Source organism: Pogona vitticeps, chromosome 2, assembly GCF_051106095.1.
Source record: "Pogona vitticeps strain Pit_001003342236 chromosome 2, PviZW2.1, whole genome shotgun sequence".
NCBI classification, from domain to species: Eukaryota; Metazoa; Chordata; class Lepidosauria; order Squamata; family Agamidae; genus Pogona; species Pogona vitticeps.
This window is the reverse complement of record NC_135784.1, coordinates 130447964-130470214: the sequence shown is the minus strand read 5'-3', so window position 1 is coordinate 130470214 and position 22251 is coordinate 130447964. Positions and strand designations below refer to the sequence as shown.

The window sequence follows — 22251 nt, the reverse complement described above, 5'->3', positions numbered from 1 at the left end:
TACCTTGGCCTTGGTAATAGTCTCCAGGTTACTAGCCAGGTCATCAATTTCCATTTTGAACTCGCTCTTTTCCTTCTCCAGCTTTTGTTTAACACGCTGTAGGTTATCAATTTGCTCTGAAAGTTCAGCCGTACTGTCTGCATGCTTCTTGCGGAGAGCTGCTATGGTAGCTTCATGCTGCAGAGCAGATTCCTCCAGATCACGCCTCATTTTCTGGAATTCTGCCTCCCGCTTCTTATTAATTTCAATCTGTGCTGAGGTAGCTCCTCCAGCCTCTTCAAGCCTTTCGCTGATTTCCTCCAGTTCACGTGCCAAATCTGCCCGTTGCTTCTCTGCCCTTGCCCGATTTGCTCTCTCAGACTCAATCTCCTCTTCCAGTTCCTCAATACGAGCCTACAAAGGAGAAAAGGCCACCATTATTATCATTACTAGTTCACACGCATCAATGAAGATGGTATTTTAAATATATTTATAAACTGAGGAGGAGACAGTGATGATGGTTGTGGCAACAAGGAGCTCACACCCTAAAATCAACTATGGGAAGGATCAGGGAAGGTTAAATAAATGTCTCGAATGTGCAAAGACATATATTTGGATTTGTGTGCAGTCAGGGATGATGATTATGGCTTTGTGAAGATAGTATATTTTGGAGGAGGAATTTTTTTTTCTTCAAGGAGATAGCACCATATAAATATGGAAGAAAAGAACTACAGTTTTCATTTGGCAAGGTTTCTGTTTTACAACAAGGAAATCACATGTGATTATATCTTTCATATACGGAACATGATTATTATTGTCACCGGTTAAAAATAAGGTGACAAGGTGAGAAGAAGACCAAAGTATGAAAAAAAAATTCATGCCTGCAGTTCTTTGATTTTCTTCTGCAGCTGAATATTCAAGTTTTGCTCATCCTCTATTTTACTCTGTTGCTGGCTGTACTCAAAGTCTTTCCTGTAAATGAACAAAAGTGGCAATAGTAAGAAGTCACCCTCTAAACGTAGCTTAATAATCATCTACAATTGACATATTCCATACTTCTTCAGTTTTTCTTCTAGCTGCTGCTTATCATTCTCTAGATCCATTAAAGATTCCTGGGCAAGCTTCAAGTCGCCTTCCAACTTCCTCTTGGCTCTTTCAAGATCCATGCGGATTTTCTTTTCCTGTTCCAAGGAGCCTTCCAGCTGCAATTCAAGCTTAATGTTAGTGTCAGTCTCACAGATGGTTTTTTTTTTAAGGGCAAATGGTATTTCTCCTCTATACTATTTCCTTCCACCTCAGGCAACACTAAGTGGTTGGGGTTCTCTTGTCCCTCCCCGCACTAATAAACTTTCTACCCAAGCCTGAGACAAAACTTCATGTCACCAGGACAGCCTTCTGTGTAAACTCCACTTGGGCACAAGCGTAACTCAAGCGCAAGTGTATTAACTCTGGAAGGGTTGCAATCAGCAGTTTGAGATTGCCCAGGACTGATTTCTCACATCATCAACTTGTTGTTCCAACTTTGTTTTGGCTTTAGTGAGAGTGTTGACTTTGTCTTCTTCAGCTTGTAGATCATCAAGAGCTTGCTGATGGGCCTCTTGGAGAGCTTTCTTTTCTTTCGTTAATTTCACAATAGTTTCATCCAAAACTGCCATTTCTTCTGTTAGGTTCTTAACCTATGGAATATAGCATAATATTGTCTTAGAACAATTGGGACTATTTGAGATATAGATTTAAAGTATCAGAGCAATAATGATTAAACTAGGATCACCAAATGCTCCAGCTAGCTACTGCGTCTCTTTACATTTGTCTTTAACCTACTATTATTAACTGTATAAATAAATGTATCAAAAAGGGAAGTCGTCTTACATTGAAGAGTGTCACTTCGTTACAGGAAAATGAAATATTTTCTAAAAATATTTTATAGTTTTGTATTGCCACTGCATGTTTACCTGTTTATGCCAGGAGAAGAATCTATGGCCGGAAATGTACTTTTAAAAGCAAAATTAAAGAGGCTACAAATACGTATTTACCTATTCATGCCAGGTAGAGATGGCCCATTCTTTGGCTGCATGGGGAGAATCCCGTCCTGCCTCCTTGTCAGAGTGGTTGGCTGCCTGAGGAGGCAGGGACAGGACAGCCAAGCTCCTGCCTGGATTGGAGCACTGCTGGAGGGGAAGGACCCCAGCAGCACTCCAAGAACGGTTAGTGGGCTAGCCAGCCGAGGGTGGGTGGGAGATGGGCCAGCACAACACCTGTGGTGCCACACTGACAGCTTTGTATGAAGCATTTTGTCGTGCTTCGTGCCCTTCTCAAGAGCCAGGAGAAAATGTACTTTTTAAAACAAAATCAAAGAAACTACCTTATTTTCTGTGGCATGCTTTTCTTTTTCAACCTTGGCCAATGTTAACTCAAGATCATCGATGTCTTTCTTTAGCTCTGAGCATTCATCTTCCAGTTTCCTTTTCTTGGCTGTCAGCTCTGCATTCAGCTCTTCTTCATCTTCTGCTCTTTCAGTCAGCTCCTTGATTTTAGTCTCCAGCTGGATTTTAGTTTTGATCAGTTGGTCACACCTTTCTTCGGCATCTGCCAAACTTTCACTTTCCTTATTGAAGAAAGAACCATGATATTCATTATCCTTCTACTCCAGCAGGCAATATTACAACACACCACATTCTAAATGTCTGCCTTTTATAATGGAGCAAAAAGCCTCAGCTTTTTCCTAGGCTTTTTATAGCTAAGATCAAGCAAGTTCTGCTTGATCAAGATATCTTAGCATTGTGTTTCTCAAATATCAGCTGAAGAAGGACAAGGGAAAGTAGAAGTACTTGAAACAAACAGAACATGAAAGAAAAACATTCTCATGATGCCTGAGAAAGAGTTTGTGTACTCTGGAAATGATTGAGATGTCCAATAATCATTCCTGGAAATGATTCAAACTGTGCTAACTCCTTGTCAGCTTGCCACTGTTCATGGAACTTGCCTGCTCTCTCTGTGGAAGGTCCTGTTTTGGGACCTATCATTAGGAACATCCCAAATCTTTTTGGTGGCACAAACAGTGCTGAATGGCATATGCTCCCTGTCCTGCTCAGTAAGTGAGACTCTCATACTGGAATTCTCTTGACCCCTTTTTAATTTGTATTGACTGCATCATTTTATATTACATTATGGTTTTATGCTATTTTAAGTCATTCTGAATGATGCATAAGCAATAAAAAGTGGGAGAGATGTCTATACATAAAAGTTAACACATATTTGAACAATTTGCTTACGACACCAATTATTCTGATGTTGGTGATGGGGGAGATATTTATGAATAACTTACAGATTGTACTTGTAGCTGCAGATCATTTTTCTCTTGCAACAGTGAAACCATTTTTTCCTCCAGTTCCTTTCGTTTGGCTTCAGATTTAGCAAGTTCATCCTTCGTTTTCGCAAACTCTTCTTTCATTGTAGCCATCTCTTTCTCTGCCTCTGCGCTCTTCAACAGTGGTTTAATCTTGAAGAATAGCTTCATCCAGGGCCAGTGTTTGACGTTCATGAATGAGCGAATGTTGTATTGAATGGTGAAGATAGCTTCCCTGGGGTGGAATCAATCCACAGAGTTACTCATTGTGGAAACTATGTGGTTCACCAAAAAATAAAATAAAAATCCACCAGGATTTCTGAAGCAGAGTTCTGCAATTTCATAATGTGTGACAAAACCAGAACAAAGGTCTAAACTACTTTTAAAACAAATTGATTGAATCTGTTAGTCTTAAAGGCACAAAAAGGTTGTGCTTTTGTTAGTCCATTATAGCTGCTGAAACCAACTAAGATGGCTCCCTCTCTGAAAAAAACTGCAATTCCTTGATGAAGCGGCAACTGCAGAATTTCAAACTATCCACTTGAAATCATGCCGCTGCAACTCAGAAGCAATATTCCAGTGTATTCAACATTAGGATTAAGTAAACACACAGGGAAGGGAGTGATGTAGCCCTGATCCCCACCCTAATGCTGCTTTGCATACATGAAGAGGAGAGATGTGTGAAAGATATAACATGAGCCAGAAATCAGATTTTTGAGGGCTGTGGTTGAGTTGAGGCACTCTACATGTAGAAGAGAATGGCATCTTATCAGAGCCATTGCTGTTCACATGAGCAAAATGAGAATATAAGTCATGGGGCTTGAGTGGTGTTTTCCTTGTGGGTTCCTTTAACCATAATGGTGTGCACTTGAACAGAGCTGAAGAAGAAAAGTAGAAACTAGATGAAGTGGTGCTTTGAATGGTCCCTGTTAGCACCTCTGTTACAGTCTATGGTCTGTAGCCACGGACCGTCTGTCCAACAGTAGAATGGATACATTTTGGGAACAGATTTCCCCTCCATCTTGATGTCCCTGCAAATTGCCTCTGGTGGCCTAGAGTCTCTAGAGTGAATTATAGAGTCATGCAGGAATGTGCAAAGCAAAAGAGAGGAAAGGGAATTCCTCTTACAGAAATCTGTTTCGTGACGTTGATATGGGGAAATATGTGCTGTAATACTTTTGGAGAAGCATAGTAGGTGGAAAGGCTCTAGTTCTATTATCCAAAGCCTGTTGCTTAGCATAGTAAATTGCACTAGAGTAGGCCACTGAATTAATGGGGATTTGGTAAGTCAACTTCTTGATATGTTACATTAATGCCAATGTGCCTACTCTAACTGCAACTCACTTTAGTGTAGTTGAAGAAACTCTGCATAAACTAACAAAGAAAACAAAAGACCTTACCTTCTCGCCACCATTTTCTGGTATTCCATTCTCATGAGGTATCCTCTGCACATAGCCTGTGTGCGAGTAATGAGCAATGCCAGACGATCATCTCTCATTTCTTCCAGAAGGCCCAGCAAGCCAGCTTTGAAAAACACCTGAAAAGAGAATGCCATCTAGTAGTGCCTCTTGGTATGTCTAACACTTATAACAGAGTTTTCACCACAGAAAAGTGCTTACTTTAGTGTGTCCAAATTTGTACTGAGTGTGATCAATATCAATGGATCCAAGCAGTTTCTCACAGGCTTTCCTGCTGTCCATAAACTGGCCTTCTGGGATAGCACTAGCGTTTAGAACACGGTATCTGTCCATTCAGCAAAGAAAGATAATCTCAGCATTGAAATTACTGGAGAAAGAAGAAGCTCTGTCTCAGTGGGACACTTCTAATGTCCGCTGATAGTTTGGGTCAGTTGTGGGCAACTTGAGACTCTCCCAAGTATTGTTGGACTGCATCTGCCAGCATCCTTCACTATTAAATCTGCTGTCTAGGGCTGATGGGAGGTGCAATTCAGCAACAGCTTGTGGACCACAGGCTGCCCACCCATGGCTTAGTTAATAACCAGTAAACAGTCAATAAGAACCACTTTGGCTATAGTTGTCAAAAGGGGTTGTGCTAATTTTATCTATACAGTATATTTTCCCAGATTGCACAAAATGTTGAAGGGAGAGTTCCACAGGCAAAATCAGGGTCAGTACAATTCCAATAAAAGTACATTGTATCACATCCAGCTAGAGTGGATCCACTGAAAGAAGAGGATTTGTCATGTCAACACTTACATAAATTCCATTGATTCAACAGACCTGCTCTAATTAGGACTAACAATTCGATACAGCCCACAGTTTCTCGCATACAACCACTGGTGAATTTAACATAGTTTATAACACAATGTTCAAACAAAAGTTTGCTTGCTTTTGGATTTAGATATGAATATCTGTTTCTGTTGAAAATGCTTTCCCAGCAAAAGCCTCCATGCAAATTGGCAAGATTACTGAAATTTAGCTGGCGAACCTTTGCTTGAAATCTCCATATAAGATTCTGTTTGGAAATCCCTTCCTGCAGATGCGAATGCCTTCAAGCACCCCATTACATCTCAGTTGATGTAAGACCAGCTTGTGGTCCATTGCACCTGTCAAGAGGAAATGAACAAACACACGCACAAAAAAAGAATGGCAACTTTTCCTTATGTTCAAGTGAATTCTTTCTGGAAATCTACATATCAGATTTAGTTCAGGTTACCTGGAGTTTTGGTTTCATTGGGGATGATGCAGCGCACAAAGTGTGGGTGAGTTGTACGCAAGTTGGACATCAGTTTATTCAGGTTTTCCTATGATATGGATAGAGCAATGTTAAAACTTGGTAGGTCTTTAAAATCTCCTTACAGAAACGTTTCTGCTTGTTTCTTTCATTCTTATGTAGCTCAGAATCTATATGATGGTGGCTGTTAAAATTATAGGCCTAAATCCAGTTTTAATCCCAATAAGAATGGACTCATTGGCTCCACAGAAGTTATGAAACTGAATGTCATCATGTACTCCATTATTTACCAAATATCCAGTGATTTCTGGTCTATGCAAAACAATGGTCTGTTTTTCTTATGACTAGCACTTGAATTTAGGCCGCAGTATTCCAGCAAAGACATAATTGTTCATTAACAGCTCTTCAGCTTTATTAAAGTGCATTTGGAGAAAGAAAAAATGAAGTTTGGGTTGATTAGATCTGTTCTTTCTATAGATATATGGCCAGTTTAGCTCAGCATCGAGTTTTCAGATCCCTGGGTGATATAAGTCTTGCTTTAGGCATACCGTGCCTAGATACAAACAATTACAGTCCTCTATCATTTGAACTATTTTAAAAAGTTTTTTATTAACTATGTCCAGGATACAGTACTGCATTTCCATCGACAGAACAGGGGAATCCAGCAGAACATGGAGAGGGTGGGTTCCCCTTCCCACTGCAGAACTCTATAGAACCCAGAAATTAGTTTCATTAGAGAAAGAAATTCTCTGGAACTGATTTTTTTTTCCAGGCATCTCTGCGAACTTCAGCAAGAATGGAGGCGATCCTGTTATGCTGGCAGGGCAGTGCCAATATGATGTTGGATTTGGGCCAGAACCTACACTGACTCAAAGGTCGGTCTGTCCAATTAGGGAGAATTTTCTTTATACAAAGAAATATTTCATGAATTAGACATCTCATACATATGAATATATGACCTGATCATCACAGTAGTGTGAGCTACTGTGGTCTGATATTTCTAGTACCGGCAAGTCTTACCCTGAAAAGTGCAGAAACAGTTTGGAAAGATGACCCCTTCTTCTTGGCTCCTTTCTTCTTAGCACCGCCACCTTCCGCTGGAAAGCAGGATGTAAGTACAGTCAGCTATCTTTTAATCAACTAAAATTCCAGTCCTGTGTGATATAAAAAATGGCAAAAGTGGTAGAGCAACTGGAAAGTAAAGCAAAAGGTTCCCATGACTTACCATCTTCTAAGGCTGCAAAGCTGGCATAAAGATTGGCCAGAATCTTAATTGACGATTTCTGATAGAGTGCCACCACCGTTTCATTCAAGGGGTCCTTGTTCTTCTCCAGCCAGCCACTGATGTTGTAGTCCACAACCCCTGCATAATGCACCAGGGAGAAGTGAGCTTCAGCCTTGCCTTTGACAGGCTTGGGTTTCTGGAAATTGGCAGATTTGCCAAGATGCTGATCATAGAGCTTGTTCTTGAAAGATTGGTCTGTTGCCTTGGGGAACATGCACTCTTCTTCCAGGATGGAGAAAATGCCCATGGGCTAAGTTGAAAAAAACATGTATAAATCTGTTATATCTAAAGGATATATTTACAAGGCGTATTTATTGACAAGACTCTATCCCAGAGTACCTTCTCAATAAGTTCAATGCAAGCAGCCAAATCCATGCCAAAGTCTATGAAAGTCCATTCAATTCCTTCTTTCTTGTACTCCTCTTGTTCCAGCACAAACATGTGGTGGTTGAAAAACTGTTGCAGTTTCTCATTGGTGAAGTTGATACAGAGCTGCTCCAAGCTGTTGTACTAAAGGGAATTAAAAGAGAAGACAGATTTTCCTAAGGTTCACAAAGTTGATGCACGACTTATCCTGGCTGCTGAAGGAATACTAGAATATCTTCACCTTGAAAATATCACTTTGACCTCAAAGATGCACAGGTAAACAATTTTAAAATTTATTTTTCTAGAGTTCTAAGCAAAGGGTACAAGAACATTGACAAGTAATGAAAGAAGTGCCTTAGGATCAGGATGGTCTAATCTGAATTATTTTCCATTGACTCCATGATGTATGCACTTTTACATCATGGAGCCTGGAGTTTTTTCTCCCTAATCTGTAGGTTTTCCCTTCACTGGGGAAAAACCATTTTGGAGTCGAAGGCATTTCTCATTGGTTCAGACAGCATTGTTGCTTGAGCCATAGTGAAGAGGTTTGAAGCCATTGTACTTAAAGCCATTTTAGCTGGTAACAGCAGTAATGAGGGAGGCAGGACTGCAAGAAATCCTCTCCTTATGCTTGGATGTGCTTTCATATTTCCCTTCCTTCCCTTCCATTTCTCTAGCACTAGGGCAGCTAGGTGATCAAAGGGGGAAAATGGAACTGGGAGAGAAACAGAGGAGGAAATTTCAAAGTACTTCTCCACTAACCATACCGCCTGCATATCTGGTTGGCCTGAGCACAGCTACCTTAACAAGCAGGAAACAAGGGTGAACTGAAAATTTCCTCCTGCCTCTCACTCCCCCCTCCCTTTGGTTACCTAGCTGTCTTAGCACTAGTCAGCAAGCGTTTAAAAGGAAATAAGGGAAAGGGGGAAAAGTAGACCCAGGCACTAGATATAAGAAGGAGAGGATTTGAATGATTAACAAGCTGCAAACAAGGCTGACTTCCTCTCCCCTCTTTTGACTCTTGTTGAGCCCTGCTGTGTAGTCCCACCCTTAAGGACTTGAAGCAAAGAGAGCGCTTAGACATTTTCTTTTTCTTGCTTTTTATTGTTGTTAATGCACTCTACACCAGTGTGCATTCTAATAAAATCAGTAATCTACACATTTAACCACAATCTTAATATTATGTGTATATATACTATGAATCTATACATCAACATAAAACTCCTCAAAATAAGCAGTAATCGAAAAGAATTAACCAACTGCTAAAAATCATCTAAAAAGCTCAAATAAAATACACCGGTCACCGACGTCTCTGCAAACCCAACACCTATGGCTCTAGGTTGAACAGATAGGTTTTCAAGCCTCATCTAAATATGTCCAGCTCTGGTTCCACGTGAAAGTACTGGGGGAGAGAAATCCAGAGCTTTGGAGCTACGCCTGGAATTTGCCACTTTAGTCCCAGGAACTGACAAAAGTCCAGAACATGCAGACCAAGTCCTAGTTTATTTGGAGATGGTGTAGAGCTGCAACTATTATTTCTTACAAGGGCAACTGAATGTACAACCCATTCTTTTGAATGCAGAGGGAAAAAGTTTTAAGCATGAGAACATGATTGTTAGTTAATGCCAACTACTCAGTTCAGGATTGCAGCCGTCTCCTGGGAAAAGAAAAGATTATTCATTACTATAGGATAGCAAGAAATATGTACCTCAAAGATTTCAAAGCCTGCGATGTCTAAGACGCCAATGAAGTGTTGTCTGGGCAATTTTGTATCAAGTTGTTGATTGATGCGAGCTACCATCCAGAAGAACAGTTTTTCATAGACAGATTTGGAGAGGGCATTGACAGCATGATGGACCTGGGGGAGCATACAGTTAAACCTTAGTGTTAGTAAAGCCAAGCCCTGTGTAAATTGAAGAATCACTGTCTGGTCTAGGGGATAAGGCTAAACCACAAATAATAGCACTAGTTAAAATGGAAGCTGGTGGATCATAGCCCAGATAAGGAGCTTTAAACATTACACTCTTCTACACTGAGTTCTTCCTTTGAAGGTGGGATGGGTAACACAGATTGCTTTATCGCAAGATAACCAAACATATTCCAGATTTTTACTGGAGTACAAAACAGAAGGATTGGCTGGGAGAAAATAAATGGGAATTGTGCTGGATGTCATGTAGGTGTTTTTACATTTCACTTAACAAATGGCGCCTTTTGTTCAAAGCTACTCCATGCTCCCACTTATACCCTGTTGATGTAAGCTATTCTAAGTGGCATTCCAGTGATCTTAACACATGTAGGGCTGATGTCACGAAATTGTGCCCAAACTGGTAATTCTATACTGCAGAGTGAAAAGAAGAAATGGACCCTCCATAGAGTTGTCTTGATTAGCTGGCCAATAATTTTGCCCTCTGGATTGTACTCACCTGGTCTACAGTTTGACCTTTAGTCACATATTCATTCCCCACTTTTACTCGAGGGAAGCACAGGCATTTCAATAGATCTGCAGAGTTTAAACCCATCAAGTAAGCTGCCTTGTCAGCCTCTATTTAGAAAAAAATATATGAGAAATAAATATTTTTGAACTACTTTCCGAGTAATCAGAGTCCTTTCAAAGTGGGATGGGTAACACAGTTGTCAGACCGGTCTGAAGTGAGAGAAGTCATCCAGATTTCCAGTAAGAGCACAACTTCTCTCACAATCTCAGAAGAGATTTCTAATTAACATGTAAACATTTTTTCTTAATATAAGATGTATTACAATGTCAAAAATAAACAGAAAGCAAATGACAAATGAGTTCCACATCACAAAAAGGAAGTCCACCTTCATTTCAAGCCCATCTTCTCTCTAAAATCCCATTTCTTACTTCTCACCCTGTCATCTCAATTCAAGAAGCAAAAATCAATTGATAAGGAGAAAAGAAGAAGCAATTAAGAATCATGGGAAGGAGTGTCATGGCAAACAGTTGTGAAGGCATACACAAGTCCTCTTCCCAGCATGAGGGTCAGTCTTTCGAGGGTTACTTTCTGTATCTTGCAATAAAATACATATGATCAACAAGATGTTTAAAAAATGACAGTTCTGCCTAGTGGGCACAGTAACTCAATTACCTTCAGTGCCATCTGGCTCTGCCTGTTCCTCTCGTGGTTTCTCCTTGAACTTCATATTCCCATAATGCATCACTGCTCCAGTCAGTTTGTAGATTCCAACTTTCTCTTCAGAAGTAAAGCCCAGGATATCTATAGCTGTCTGTAACATGGGGAAAAGATGGGTCACACAGTTAACTGAAATGATTAATCAGTAATTAAATAAGTAGTTTTATATGATATCAACATCATTTGTACTCACATCAGTAGCTATAAGCTCCTCTTGATCATCAATGCTTTGCACTGAGATCTCCCCTTGGCTTATAAATGGATAGTCATAAGGGTTGGTTGTGAGGAGAAGCATTTCTGAAATGCAAACAGAAGATTCAAATTGCCACAGAGCGCCCTGGCTTCAGGCAGAAATGGAGGCTGAAATCCTGTTGATTAGTATAGTAAGTTGCAACCAGAGTCAGCCCATGGAGTTAATGGAACTTGCGGAGAAGCAAATCCCCACTGATTCAGGGGGCCTATTCTAATTTCACTTTCCTGCAACAGGGTTTCAGCCAATGACTAACAGCATAATCCTATTCACAAGTACGTTATTCAGAACTAAGTCCCTTTACTCCCAGGTTAGTATTTATACAGCTGCTGTGTGAAAAGTCTTGAAAAAGAAATGTTAATTTTTCCCACATCTCTTAGCAGTTAATCATAGCAATTCAGAAATACAATAAATTGCATACAAATAGCTTACATATATAAATACAGCTTACATACCAATCAGTTCTGGCTTCTTGTTGGACAGAATCTGATAGAAGATATGATAACTTCTCTCAGCCTTCAACTGAAAAGTTACTCTGGATTTTTCCAGTAGATCTGCAAGAGATATTATATTAATGTTGGCAAACCCAGTCCAATACTGAAATAGACTATGTTCCAGTGGAAGTACTTACAAGTCTCAATATCTGCCGAAGCCAGCTTTCCAGTGGCACCAAAATGAATCCGAATGAATTTCCCCTGTGTAGCAGGAAGACAGAACCCAGAAATTATGTTCCAGAGACTTGGAACTTTAGGATTAAGTGTTTCCATCTTTTGATACCATTGCTGCTGCTCTTTTGATTCTTGCTGATTGTTTTTAAATGGCCGTTCTATGTTTCTGTTCTTGATGGAAGTTGTTAGTTATTTGGGAGAAAGGGCTGTCTCTTACATATCCAAAAGCTAGGAATTATAGAATATTTTTTTAAAATAAATAACTTTTCACTATTAAAAAGGACTAGAAATAGGCACAAACTAAAAAACAAACCAGGAAGTTCATCAAAAGTCGCTATTTCCAGAAGGGAAGCTCAACCACTGTCTCTCTAAGATGACAGCATCAGAGAAGGAGGACTAGGAAGAGGAAGAGGGGACAGGACCAGGTAGGGAGGCGATGGGAGCAATGGGATTGGGGTGGGGCAGGCTGTGGGAGTGGGGGGGTTAGTTTCCCCTCTCCCCTAGGCACAAACCTTTTTAAAAAGCAAACTGGTCCATGGTCCTTCTTAAAAAAATCAGATGGTTCATGTTTCTTGAGTAGTCACAAACCACAATTTTTGTGGTACATACAAAGGGACATAATTCAAATCAAACATCCTTTACAAAGGAATTTGCCAAGAGGTTTTTAGTATTTCACTGCATCGTGAAGAAAAGGGGAAAGACCTTGTGAAGGAGCCTGCATTTGTGCCCTGAATCTGCTGAATGTCAGCTTTTGGCTAGTATCTTTTGCACCCCTTCATAGGTACTGTACTGTTCTGCTCCTGTTCTTAAGTTGTCAAGAGCTCAAGGTTTCTTGAGACGGAATAAATTTAATGGATGAGAGAGGAGGACACTTAAGCAAATATGAAACTAAAACTGCAATACAAAAACACACACATCATGCTGGACTGCCCTGCTGAACTATGTGAATTTCTGTTGTGTCACCTGTTAAGCAGTTAACTTTTCTCTCCCCAGTGGCACTTTCTTCACAAGATGATGTAAACTTTGATCGGGACCCTGTTGGTGCAACTCCGCACATGTACAACTGATGGGACCTGGGGGAGGGAACTACAGGCAACAAGTTTTGGACACTAAAGGCTGGACCAGACCAGTCCAAGGCCTCCAGAAGCTTTGCCAGTTAGTCAAAAGGGTTTGCTAGGGATCCTCAGAACATGAGGGAGGAAATAGGGAACTTAATTAGCAATAAGTCCACAGCTGATGACATCATCAGAATGTTGTACTTAAGCTGCACAAAAGTCCACAGCTGATGACATCATCAGAATGTTGTACTTAAGTTGCACAACAGGGTTCTGGCCACTATTTCTTTAAAAATTGTGAAGCACAAGCAGAGAACTCAAGGCTTACATTCCCTTGTGGCTAACTCTCCAGAGCTGATTATCAAAGATAGACATCTCCAGCTCACTAGAAGAAAATGGGTGAGGTTGAAGTCTCATTAGGTTGCTCCACACACACTATCGTTACACAAAGTCACTCACTCATAACACACATTCCGACCACTTACATTTCCATTACAACACATGACATGTGATACACCCCACAGATTTAGCCTTAAGTCTTCCACTGGAGCCACTTCGGGGTTTTTTGGGGGGTTTTTTGTAAGAGGCGGCCACAGTACAGAAGAAGGGGATAATTAACCTATCCTTCCTCATTTATGATCCCCCAAATATCCGTGTGCTCTGATTAGACCAATTAATTTCATTGCATCCCATGGAAAGCATTTCTCACTCCTCACTCCCACCTGCTGAGAGTGGGAGTGAGGAGGGGTGAATCAATTACAGACGGCCAATGGACCAGAGATTCTTGGTCCTTAATGTATATGCCACTTACAAAGCGGGATGAGTTGTCATTCCTCACAGTCTTGGCATTTCCAAAGGCCTCCAGTAGGGGATTGGCACTGATGATTTGATCCTCCAGTGTTCCCTATAAATGTATTTGAAGAAATATTTGGAAAGAAACATAATGAATGCACTTGCAGATATATAGTTATGCATATAATTATATAATATAAAATTGTTTGATAAACAAGCCTTGTGAGAGAATCCCATGCATTTTTTTCTCAAATAAGCTGGTTGTCTTTTTTCCAGGCACACATGTGTAGAATGATTTATATATGGTTACTCAAAAAGTGCGATATAGTTAGGATAGGACGTGGTGCTGCTGTGGGTTAAACCACAAAAGCCTCTGGCCTGCAAGGTGGAAATATCAGCAATTCGAATCCACGCGGCGGAGTGAGCTCCCGTCACTCGTTCCAGCTCCTGCCAACCTAGCAGTTCGAAAGCATGTAAAAATGCAAGTAGATAAATAGGTACCACAATGGTGGGAAGGTAACGGTGTTCCGTGTCTAGTCACGCTGGCCACGTGACCACAGAAACTGTCTATGGACAAACACTGGCTCTATGGCTTGGAAATGGGGATGAGCACCACACCCTAGAGTCGGACATGACTGGACAAATTGTCAAAAAGAACCTTTACCTTTTTAAGAACATACAGGACTGTAGTCTTAATTTTGTTAGTTTTATTTTCTACGACACATCACAAAAACCGATTTCAAGCCTCCAGTGAACTCATTCAAAGTAACAAAGCCCTGACTAAAGTTTGCTTTCTTTATAGCTCAGACAATTTAGGTGCTAGCATATAACAAAAATTAAGTACCATGAAGAGCAATTATTCTCTCAGTAATAGATTTAGGTTTGCACTCTTAATTTCATGCATTTCTTTCATTACTTCTTTCTTTTATACCTAGTATGATGTTTGTATGTATGCTGGGATTAGAGCTGGGATGCCTGGATCCCAACATTAGGAGGCTCTCACTCTCACACTCTAAAAAAACAAAACAATACAACACTGGTTCAATTTAACTTGCTATTTTTGAGCTTAAGTTTCTTCGGAAGAAAATGATAACTAATTAGCACATAGCTAAATCAAAGCAACTTGTTCTCCCAAGTTCTGCCAGACGTTCATCATACCTTCATCTTAGATTGTCCTTCCTTTTTCTTGGCACCATCTCCAGTAGCTGCAATTGTTGCAAAATACTGGATGACACGCTTGGTGTTTACAGTCTTCCCAGCACCAGATTCTCCACTGTTTGGAATAGTTAAGCACAGGATGAAGAGAAATGGACGTTCATTTACTGTGCCAGAACTGAACATGGGCAAAATAAAGCAAGACAAACATAGGCTGCCAACTTACGTGATCAGGATAGACTGATTTTCACGATCTGCCGGAAGGGTGGGGGGGAGAGAAAATGTTGTGAATATCATACTACAGAGAATGATGCTAAGCCACAGTGCATTGATTTTATTCATACAGACATAAATAACTATAAATCAGCAGAGTTGGAGGGTGCACCAGGGGTCCTCTATTCCATACCCCACCAATGCACCATAGGTGGAACAAATGGATGGCCATTTATTCTCCATTTAAAAACCTTGAACAGAGGAGAGTCCACCATTTTCTCAGGCTATCTGAGAAAATGAATAGCTGAAGAGCTCTTATGAGCAGTTCTCTCTAATATTTCTCATAATTAGAATCTAATTGTTCAGGAGGACCTACCCTCTGTCGTACTGGCTTGTTCAGATTAATTTTCCCCATTGCACTTTTCTGTTTATGATGTCTAATTCTCCCTTTAGTTTTGAAGTGCACATACCAGTCAGCATGAACTGATAAGCATTATCAGAGATGGAGAAGATGTGAGGAGGTGCCTCTGATCGTTTCTTGCCCCGGTAGGCAACCACCACCTCTGGATTGTACACAGGAAGCCATTTGTATGGATTCACAGTGACACAGAAGAGGCCTGAGTAAGTCTGCATGAAAACCAAGAAAAGAATCATCACAATTTCTCCCTTTGGGAATTCTTTTGATCTATGCTAGATAACACCACTTACATAGATCATCCAGGAGCTGTAACGGTCTTTGAGGTTATACAAAACTGCAGGTTCATGTAAGTGTGTCAACATTGCCATGTCTTCAATTCTATCAAACTTAGGTGGGTTCATGGCATACACATCTTCTTGCTTAACAGTCAGTGTCTGAAATATGAAGAGGAAAAAAGTTTTGTGTAAGGAAAAATCAGGCTATAATGAAAGGTTCAGTAGGAATGTAAAGCTTTTAAAAGGGACATTATTGATCATCCCTGTTATTTGAATATTTTGCCAGCATTATGGACACTTTCTCCTTGGCCCTTTTTCTAACCTACTATGTAGTTTTGTAGGATTTTTTTTTCTCTAGTCAAACATCTAAACCTAACCTTCAAAACTTGGATTTCCGTGCCCAAACCCTCAATTGGCTCCAAAAATGAGGTGGGCTTTGAGTTTGACCCACTTCCTTATATTTTTGGAAAAACGTGAATATATGTATTGAAAATAAGGGACTCCCAACATCACACTGGAAATCCTACAAGATGCTCACCCTGCCATCATCTGTCTCCACTGTTACTTTTACACCTTCGGAGCTCTTGATTTTTCCTTTAGCGTATTCTTCCTTGGTATCAGCCACGTAACAGTAAGTCTTGGCATCGAAGGGTTGGTTCTGAGCCTCTATTCGCTCTTTCTCAGATTTGCGTAAGAAAGGGGCAGCCACCCCAAAAATCTCCATGTCCGCATCCCTGCTCATTGCTGCAGCTTAAAAGAGATCAAGAAGGCTCAGTCCATTGGATGCCACATTATGTTCAGACAGTACCAGACACAAATGGCTGTTGCTTTTAACCCTATTAAATTTTACAAAAATGCATTGAGTCCCATGAGCATGCATTCAGTCCCAGTGTAATAGGCACAGCTTTTCTATACACAACTTCTTTCTTTGTAACAACAGCTGTGTTTGAGAGATTCTAGGCAGAACCTTCAGTCCTATTCCTTGCTAGTTTACTTGACTCTTATTTTTATTATGTTGGCACAGAATTCATATAGCCACAGCAACAATGTACATAGTGTAGAAAATACTTGACTTGATATTATCTTTGGTAAGGTCATTCTTCTTTGTCAGACTTTATACCCCAACAATGATCAAATGTTTCCTTGAGAAATGACTGAATTTTGTAATCCAATGCCCTGTTGCTTGTTGTAAGGAGGCCTAAGATGAATGGGGGATGTGCCTTCACTCTACACATTGTTGCTGGAGAAGTGCCTCTACTGAGGGAGGCCTTCTGCTCCCCAATCCACAGTGTAATAGCTTAAACCTTATGAACAGCTGGACAAGTCAGCCAAGTAACAATAAATAAATAAATAAATAAATAAATAAATAAATAAATAAATAAATAAATAAATAAATAAATCAATCAATCAATCAATCAATCAATCAATCAATCAATCAATCAATCAATCAATCAATCAATCAATCAATCCTGCACAGGGCCAAGTGTTAGCGAATTTCCACTCCCTGTTTTTCTGTTCTCTGCATAAATAGAAACCCCTATTATTTAACAGAAACACAGTTTAAACCTGCTGAATCTCTGTTATGTCCCAGATGAGAAAGACAAGACGTGGATTTGTACAAAGCAGATAGCGTTTGGCACATAAAATACCACCTGTGCTCACCAGACCGTTAACTGGCTAGTCTGTGTGCAGAGTGGGTGTGTAAGTGGCATGTATCTGTAGTATTGTATGAGTCAGATAAGTAAAGAACCCACAGGCATCTCCTGCAAGCAGTTTCAGTTAAAAGAAGAACAGCTTCTGATGGGAGGTAGATCTCATCTGGGAATGTTGCATATTAAATAGTGGGAGTGATGGCAACAAAGGCTGTTGTTTCCAAGAGACAATCCATTTGTTCGTTCATTTACAATCCTGTCCCTTCACCCAAGGTTTGTAGGCATGATCATCAGATTACAAAGAGAGAGCATCCTCCTGTCTGCTCACAAACACAAGAGCACGGCAGTTCAGTATCAACTTGTAACAAATGAAACTACAGCACACAAAAGACCGTTTACAAGGGTGAAAGTGGGAGGACTCCACTACCACACTGAGACTTCTCACCTTTTTGTTGTTTACTCCCAACAGAAAGAAGAAGGAAACCAGATAAAACGTTTAACCTGCAAAAGAGCAGACAGTTTAAGTGTTGATGGTTCCACAATCCCCAACAATCCAACAGCTGAGAATGTATTGCAGTCTTCCCATATATAAGGGCTTAAACCGCACTGCAGAAATGAACCCTCTTCCCTCAGTATTTCCTCACTGAAACAAAAGTATCTTTGATATCAGTTATTCTGCAGCTGCCCTGTCTATTTTGACACTTGGTTATCTGGCACTGGGGGAATCTCTTTATATTAGTGCATTGCAACAGAGAAAAGGAAATTGGCATGGAGGGAAAGACAGATAATCAAACTTACCTCAGACCGTCTGTAGGCACCAAGAAACCTTTCATCTCTGTCAGCTTTTATACACTCCCATTCCTCTGTTAGATCAGCCCATCTCTATATTTGGGAATCATGGACCATCCCTATAACTTGCTTGCCACTTCCACACTTTTTCCCGTTCAATGTATTTATAGAAATGATCAGGTTCAGTTGTTATTTATTAATTCTGATAGTTTGGCATGGGGTAATAGTTGTAAGTTCTTTATTCCTTTGAAGGTAAGATCTCTGCTTGCAGAACTTGTCTGTGACAATTTTTTTTAATCTCACACAGTGATAGCCTGGGGGTTTTACTGGGCCAACTATTGGAAATATATATGTCCTTAATTATCCTGGGATTCGGTCTCCTTTTACCGTTGTATTTTAAGCATGTATGGTAGATACTAAAATGTATCAAAGCTTCAAATTAAATATATAAATGCTATCTGCACATAAATTTGGACATGGCTTCATGCAGCATAGACCTAAATAAGCAAACATACATTTTCTTTGCAGTGTGGGAGCATCTCCTATCAGCAAGAGTGGTTGCATTAAGAATGCTAATTATATGCCCAAGATAAGGATTAAGCAAAGTGAGAATATTTTTTTTTTAAAAAAGGACTCCTTTAAACTGATTTTTGTTGACCAAATATGATTATCTGCAGTTTGTGTATATACCCAGTGGTATGGGATAAGCCTCATGTGTGTGAGAAAGAGAGGATGAGAGAGAGAGAGGATAACAGAGAGAGAGAGAGAAATATCTCACCCTCCTGCATTGTGTGTATCGGCCATCTGGGTGAAGAAGGCAATGATGGAACCTTCTCTAGTTCCTCTTGGCCCCATCCATAGGGCTTAGGTAGTGTGAGACTCCAAGCTGCAAAGTGTCAGATCTTCTTTGGGAAAAGGAAGAGGGCGAGACAAAGTACTGAAGGGCAAATGTTGAAAGAGTAACTAAATTAAAAAGTAGACAACAAAGGAAGACATAGTTGGGAGCCATTTCGAAGAATTTGGTTGAAAAATGAGATACAAAGCAGCTGAAGTAATTAATTCGTTAATGAGGTCCCTGCAGGATGTTACTGTAGGTAAAGGGAACAGCTACATGACATCTAGTAGATATCTAGTTATTATCACTAACTATTTTATTCTTATCTTTACGGGCTTATTATTGACACACTACTCTCCTGAACAGGCACAACCTCCTAGTGAAATATGCCAAACAATCACAACTATATGACCAGCAAAGTGGTGTGGCTAGGTAATGAATGAATAACCCTAAGTGCAGGCAGTGCATCCCATAGTAGCCTGTCCATTAAAACTATTCTCTCAACTAGAAGTGGTGATTGTCCAGCCCCTCCCCCTATGTTGACAAACTGCTGCTCCCATCATCCTTCCTCATGGGGTAGGCTATCTCGGCCTGTTGGGAAGCTGCTGGATCAGTTCAGTCCCAGTTCATCACTGTTTGTTCTGGAGACGTTTTTCAGTATTTTTTTCCTTCCTTCCTTCCTTCCTTCCTTCCTTCCTTCCTTCCTTCCTTCCTTCCTTCCTTCCTTCCTTTGCCGTAATTTCAGGATGCTTCACAGTATTCCCACTGGCCACAACTGAAGAGTTGCCGGAAACGACTTGGCAGCACAAGAGAACAACCATGATTGATGAAATTAATAACTGCATGGTCTTAGGCAAGCTGCAAGGACTCAGTACCAACTGAAGGAGAAATTGGTAAATAACTACTGAGTACTTTATACAGTACCTAGAAAATCCTGGAAGATTTGCTGTAAGTGAGTTGACAGTGACCATCCTCTGCCCACCAGACAAGGATAAGAACTGTGGGTTTGTGGGGTTCATGCACTGCATCGTGCAAACAAAAAGGACAATGGCAGCAAGACCAATGTAAGCCACCTGTCCTTCCACAAGAGAAAGAGGAGAAGGACTTCCAGACCACTATCAGCAGTAGCTCTGTGTCCAAAATGCTTTATCTGAGGAATCTCAAAGCTAAACCTCCTGGGAAAAAATGTATATGAAAATCACCTGTACAGGTGATTTCCATGCTGGGAGGTTGCCTGTAGCCAGTCCTGTACTCTGGGAGAGGCTGTGTTTCCTTTCTCTAGTGGAGAACCAGCTAGAAGGAAGAGGAGAAAATTGGTGGGAAGGGGAACGGAAAGCTGCTCCTGGATGTTCTTGAGTCAGGGTAAGGAGGTGGGGGCGTGTGTTTCCCAACTGGAGTTGAAGGAGATGGGGGAAAAGGCAGGCAGCCAGCTAAAGACAAAGAGGAGAGAAAGGAATACATATTTTAGGGGAGATTCTATGAGCAAAAGAAAACAGGCCTTCTTCCATAGGGCAGTAATTTAAATAGAAAGAAGCAACTTGGTGACTGTAGTTGGGGAATAAAGAGGAGGAGGAGTGGCTAGAGGTGGGTTGGCCAGTTAGGGGCAGGAATCCTACTGAATTTGGGGTATTGTCGAGAAAGGAGGTGAAAGGTCTGAGGCAGGTAAAACAAAAGGTGGAGAAGAGGAGGGCTAGCTAACCAGGGACAGGGGGCAGGAAAGGCCCTTTCTGTTTCAGAACTTAGAACTCATGCAGAGTTCTGACCTCCAAGGGTGCTGTTTTTTCACCCATCAATCTCATAGTGTGAGCCCATGTATTATGAATGAGGGGCCCGAGTGGGCGATATCCCTCATCACTCCATCCAGGGGGCTTGGGGAAAGCTGTAGAAGCTGTCAGGGCCCTCAAAAGCAGGCATTTGGGAAATAGAGCTGCTGCTAGCAACAGGTGGCAGACTCTCCTCCTCCTCTTTTTGACTGGAAATATGGGACTGTTCCCTAATGTTGTCTTGACTGCTTACAGGATGCGTGTTCCTTCCTATTGTCTGGTGGGCAACAGATGGACATGATCTCATAATATCACCGTTTTTTATTTCAAAGTATAAACTTCCTTTTCCTTTTTTGGTGGCGGCACAACAATCTCCTCCTATTTTTTTTCCAGTGGAAGTCCATGCCCATGCTTCAGGGGCAGAGGGGGGTGGGAGATGATGCTGCATGCCCCGAGTGCCAAAACAGCTAGTTAAAAACTCTGAGCAAGATGATTTGTTTGTGAAACAAATGAAGGTGACAGAAGCTACAGATGGCAAGGCTACTTACTGCCAAGGAGTCCCCTCCATGTGTTTCTAGATATTATGAGCAGCATGCCGTCCTTTCTTATATTTAAGGTCAACCAAGAATGGTCATAAACAGTCGCATCTCTCATGAAAGATGAATTCTTAGAATCCCCTTTAAGCTAGGCGCATGAGCTCTGTCTTTTTTTAGCTGCAGTCTTCTGTGGTCAAGTGCCTTTTGAATGTAGTGCAGTTTTTGTATTGGGTGTCTCTGGAAAGCACAGACGTTCCACCAGAATCCGTTTTATGCTAAGCTTCAAAGGTGAGGGCAGCAGCTTTGCCAGGGCAATTTGGCGGTTAGAGAGGATAACAGGGGGATTGGGGCTATTGTTCTAGGCTCAAAAGACCTGCTTGCTGTGGCTAAAGATATCTCATTTTTCCTCCTTTCTGTAGCAATTTTGCTCACCAGTGGAGAGCAAAGACTAAAGAAGAAGTTTCAGCAAAAGATTTAAGCGAGTGTGAAGGGCGATCCCCTTTGTCACATTACAGTGAGTACAGAAGTGTACTTTGTCCATAACTGCTACATACTAGGTAATGACTGTTCACTTGCAAAGCTCTGTGAACAAACCGTGTGGTTAATCTACACCAGGGATGGCCAATTTCTGGATCCTGGAGTGAAGTGCAGCCTGCTGCATTGGATCACAAACTTTGTCATATCATAAACTTTTTGAACCCTGACATTAAGAACTTCACAGTGTTGTCTGTCAGGGGACAAATAAAATGGCTTCAGAAGCTGGATGTGAGCCCTGGATGGCCACTGGGTTACAAACAAATCAACTGTAGAGAAATAGATTTTTAAATATACCAAAAGCTATATGTTCAGAGAGGTGGTGATGCTAGTCTCGTTGTCTGTTGTAGTAAAAACAACAACAATTAAATCTTGTGGCATCTTAAGGACTAACAAACCTATTTGCATGATCACAAAAGAACTGAAAAAGTGTCCCAGGAAAGTTTATACCGGGAGAAACTTTTTAATCTTGAAGGTGCCACAAGACTTTGTTG

General features: G+C 40.8%; 1 protein-coding gene across 1 annotated transcript in view; it reads right to left on the bottom strand.

Moving 5' to 3' along the window:
* Nucleotides 1-18180, bottom strand: part of LOC110075072 (myosin-3) — a 31227-nt gene extending 13047 nt beyond the window's left edge. The window contains exons 1-27 of the mRNA XM_072990422.2: nucleotides 18099-18180; nucleotides 17746-17801; nucleotides 16187-16398; nucleotides 15664-15807; nucleotides 15426-15582; nucleotides 14969-14996; nucleotides 14746-14860; nucleotides 13607-13699; nucleotides 11704-11767; nucleotides 11528-11626; nucleotides 11016-11119; nucleotides 10778-10916; nucleotides 10094-10212; nucleotides 9379-9528; nucleotides 7644-7814; nucleotides 7245-7554; nucleotides 7040-7116; nucleotides 6002-6089; nucleotides 5774-5891; nucleotides 4945-5068; nucleotides 4726-4862; nucleotides 3305-3560; nucleotides 2342-2584; nucleotides 1479-1655; nucleotides 1036-1181; nucleotides 861-951; nucleotides 4-393 (exon numbers count right to left, since the gene is read on the bottom strand). Of these exons, the coding sequence (XP_072846523.2) occupies nucleotides 4-393; nucleotides 861-951; nucleotides 1036-1181; nucleotides 1479-1655; nucleotides 2342-2584; nucleotides 3305-3560; nucleotides 4726-4862; nucleotides 4945-5068; nucleotides 5774-5891; nucleotides 6002-6089; nucleotides 7040-7116; nucleotides 7245-7554; nucleotides 7644-7814; nucleotides 9379-9528; nucleotides 10094-10212; nucleotides 10778-10916; nucleotides 11016-11119; nucleotides 11528-11626; nucleotides 11704-11767; nucleotides 13607-13699; nucleotides 14746-14860; nucleotides 14969-14996; nucleotides 15426-15582; nucleotides 15664-15807; nucleotides 16187-16398; nucleotides 17746-17801; nucleotides 18099-18133 (3843 nt within the window). The 5' untranslated portion in view covers nucleotides 18134-18180. The remainder of the gene's footprint in view (nucleotides 1-3; nucleotides 394-860; nucleotides 952-1035; nucleotides 1182-1478; nucleotides 1656-2341; nucleotides 2585-3304; nucleotides 3561-4725; nucleotides 4863-4944; nucleotides 5069-5773; nucleotides 5892-6001; nucleotides 6090-7039; nucleotides 7117-7244; nucleotides 7555-7643; nucleotides 7815-9378; nucleotides 9529-10093; nucleotides 10213-10777; nucleotides 10917-11015; nucleotides 11120-11527; nucleotides 11627-11703; nucleotides 11768-13606; nucleotides 13700-14745; nucleotides 14861-14968; nucleotides 14997-15425; nucleotides 15583-15663; nucleotides 15808-16186; nucleotides 16399-17745; nucleotides 17802-18098) is intronic.
* Between the last annotated feature and the right edge of the window lie 4071 nt (nucleotides 18181-22251).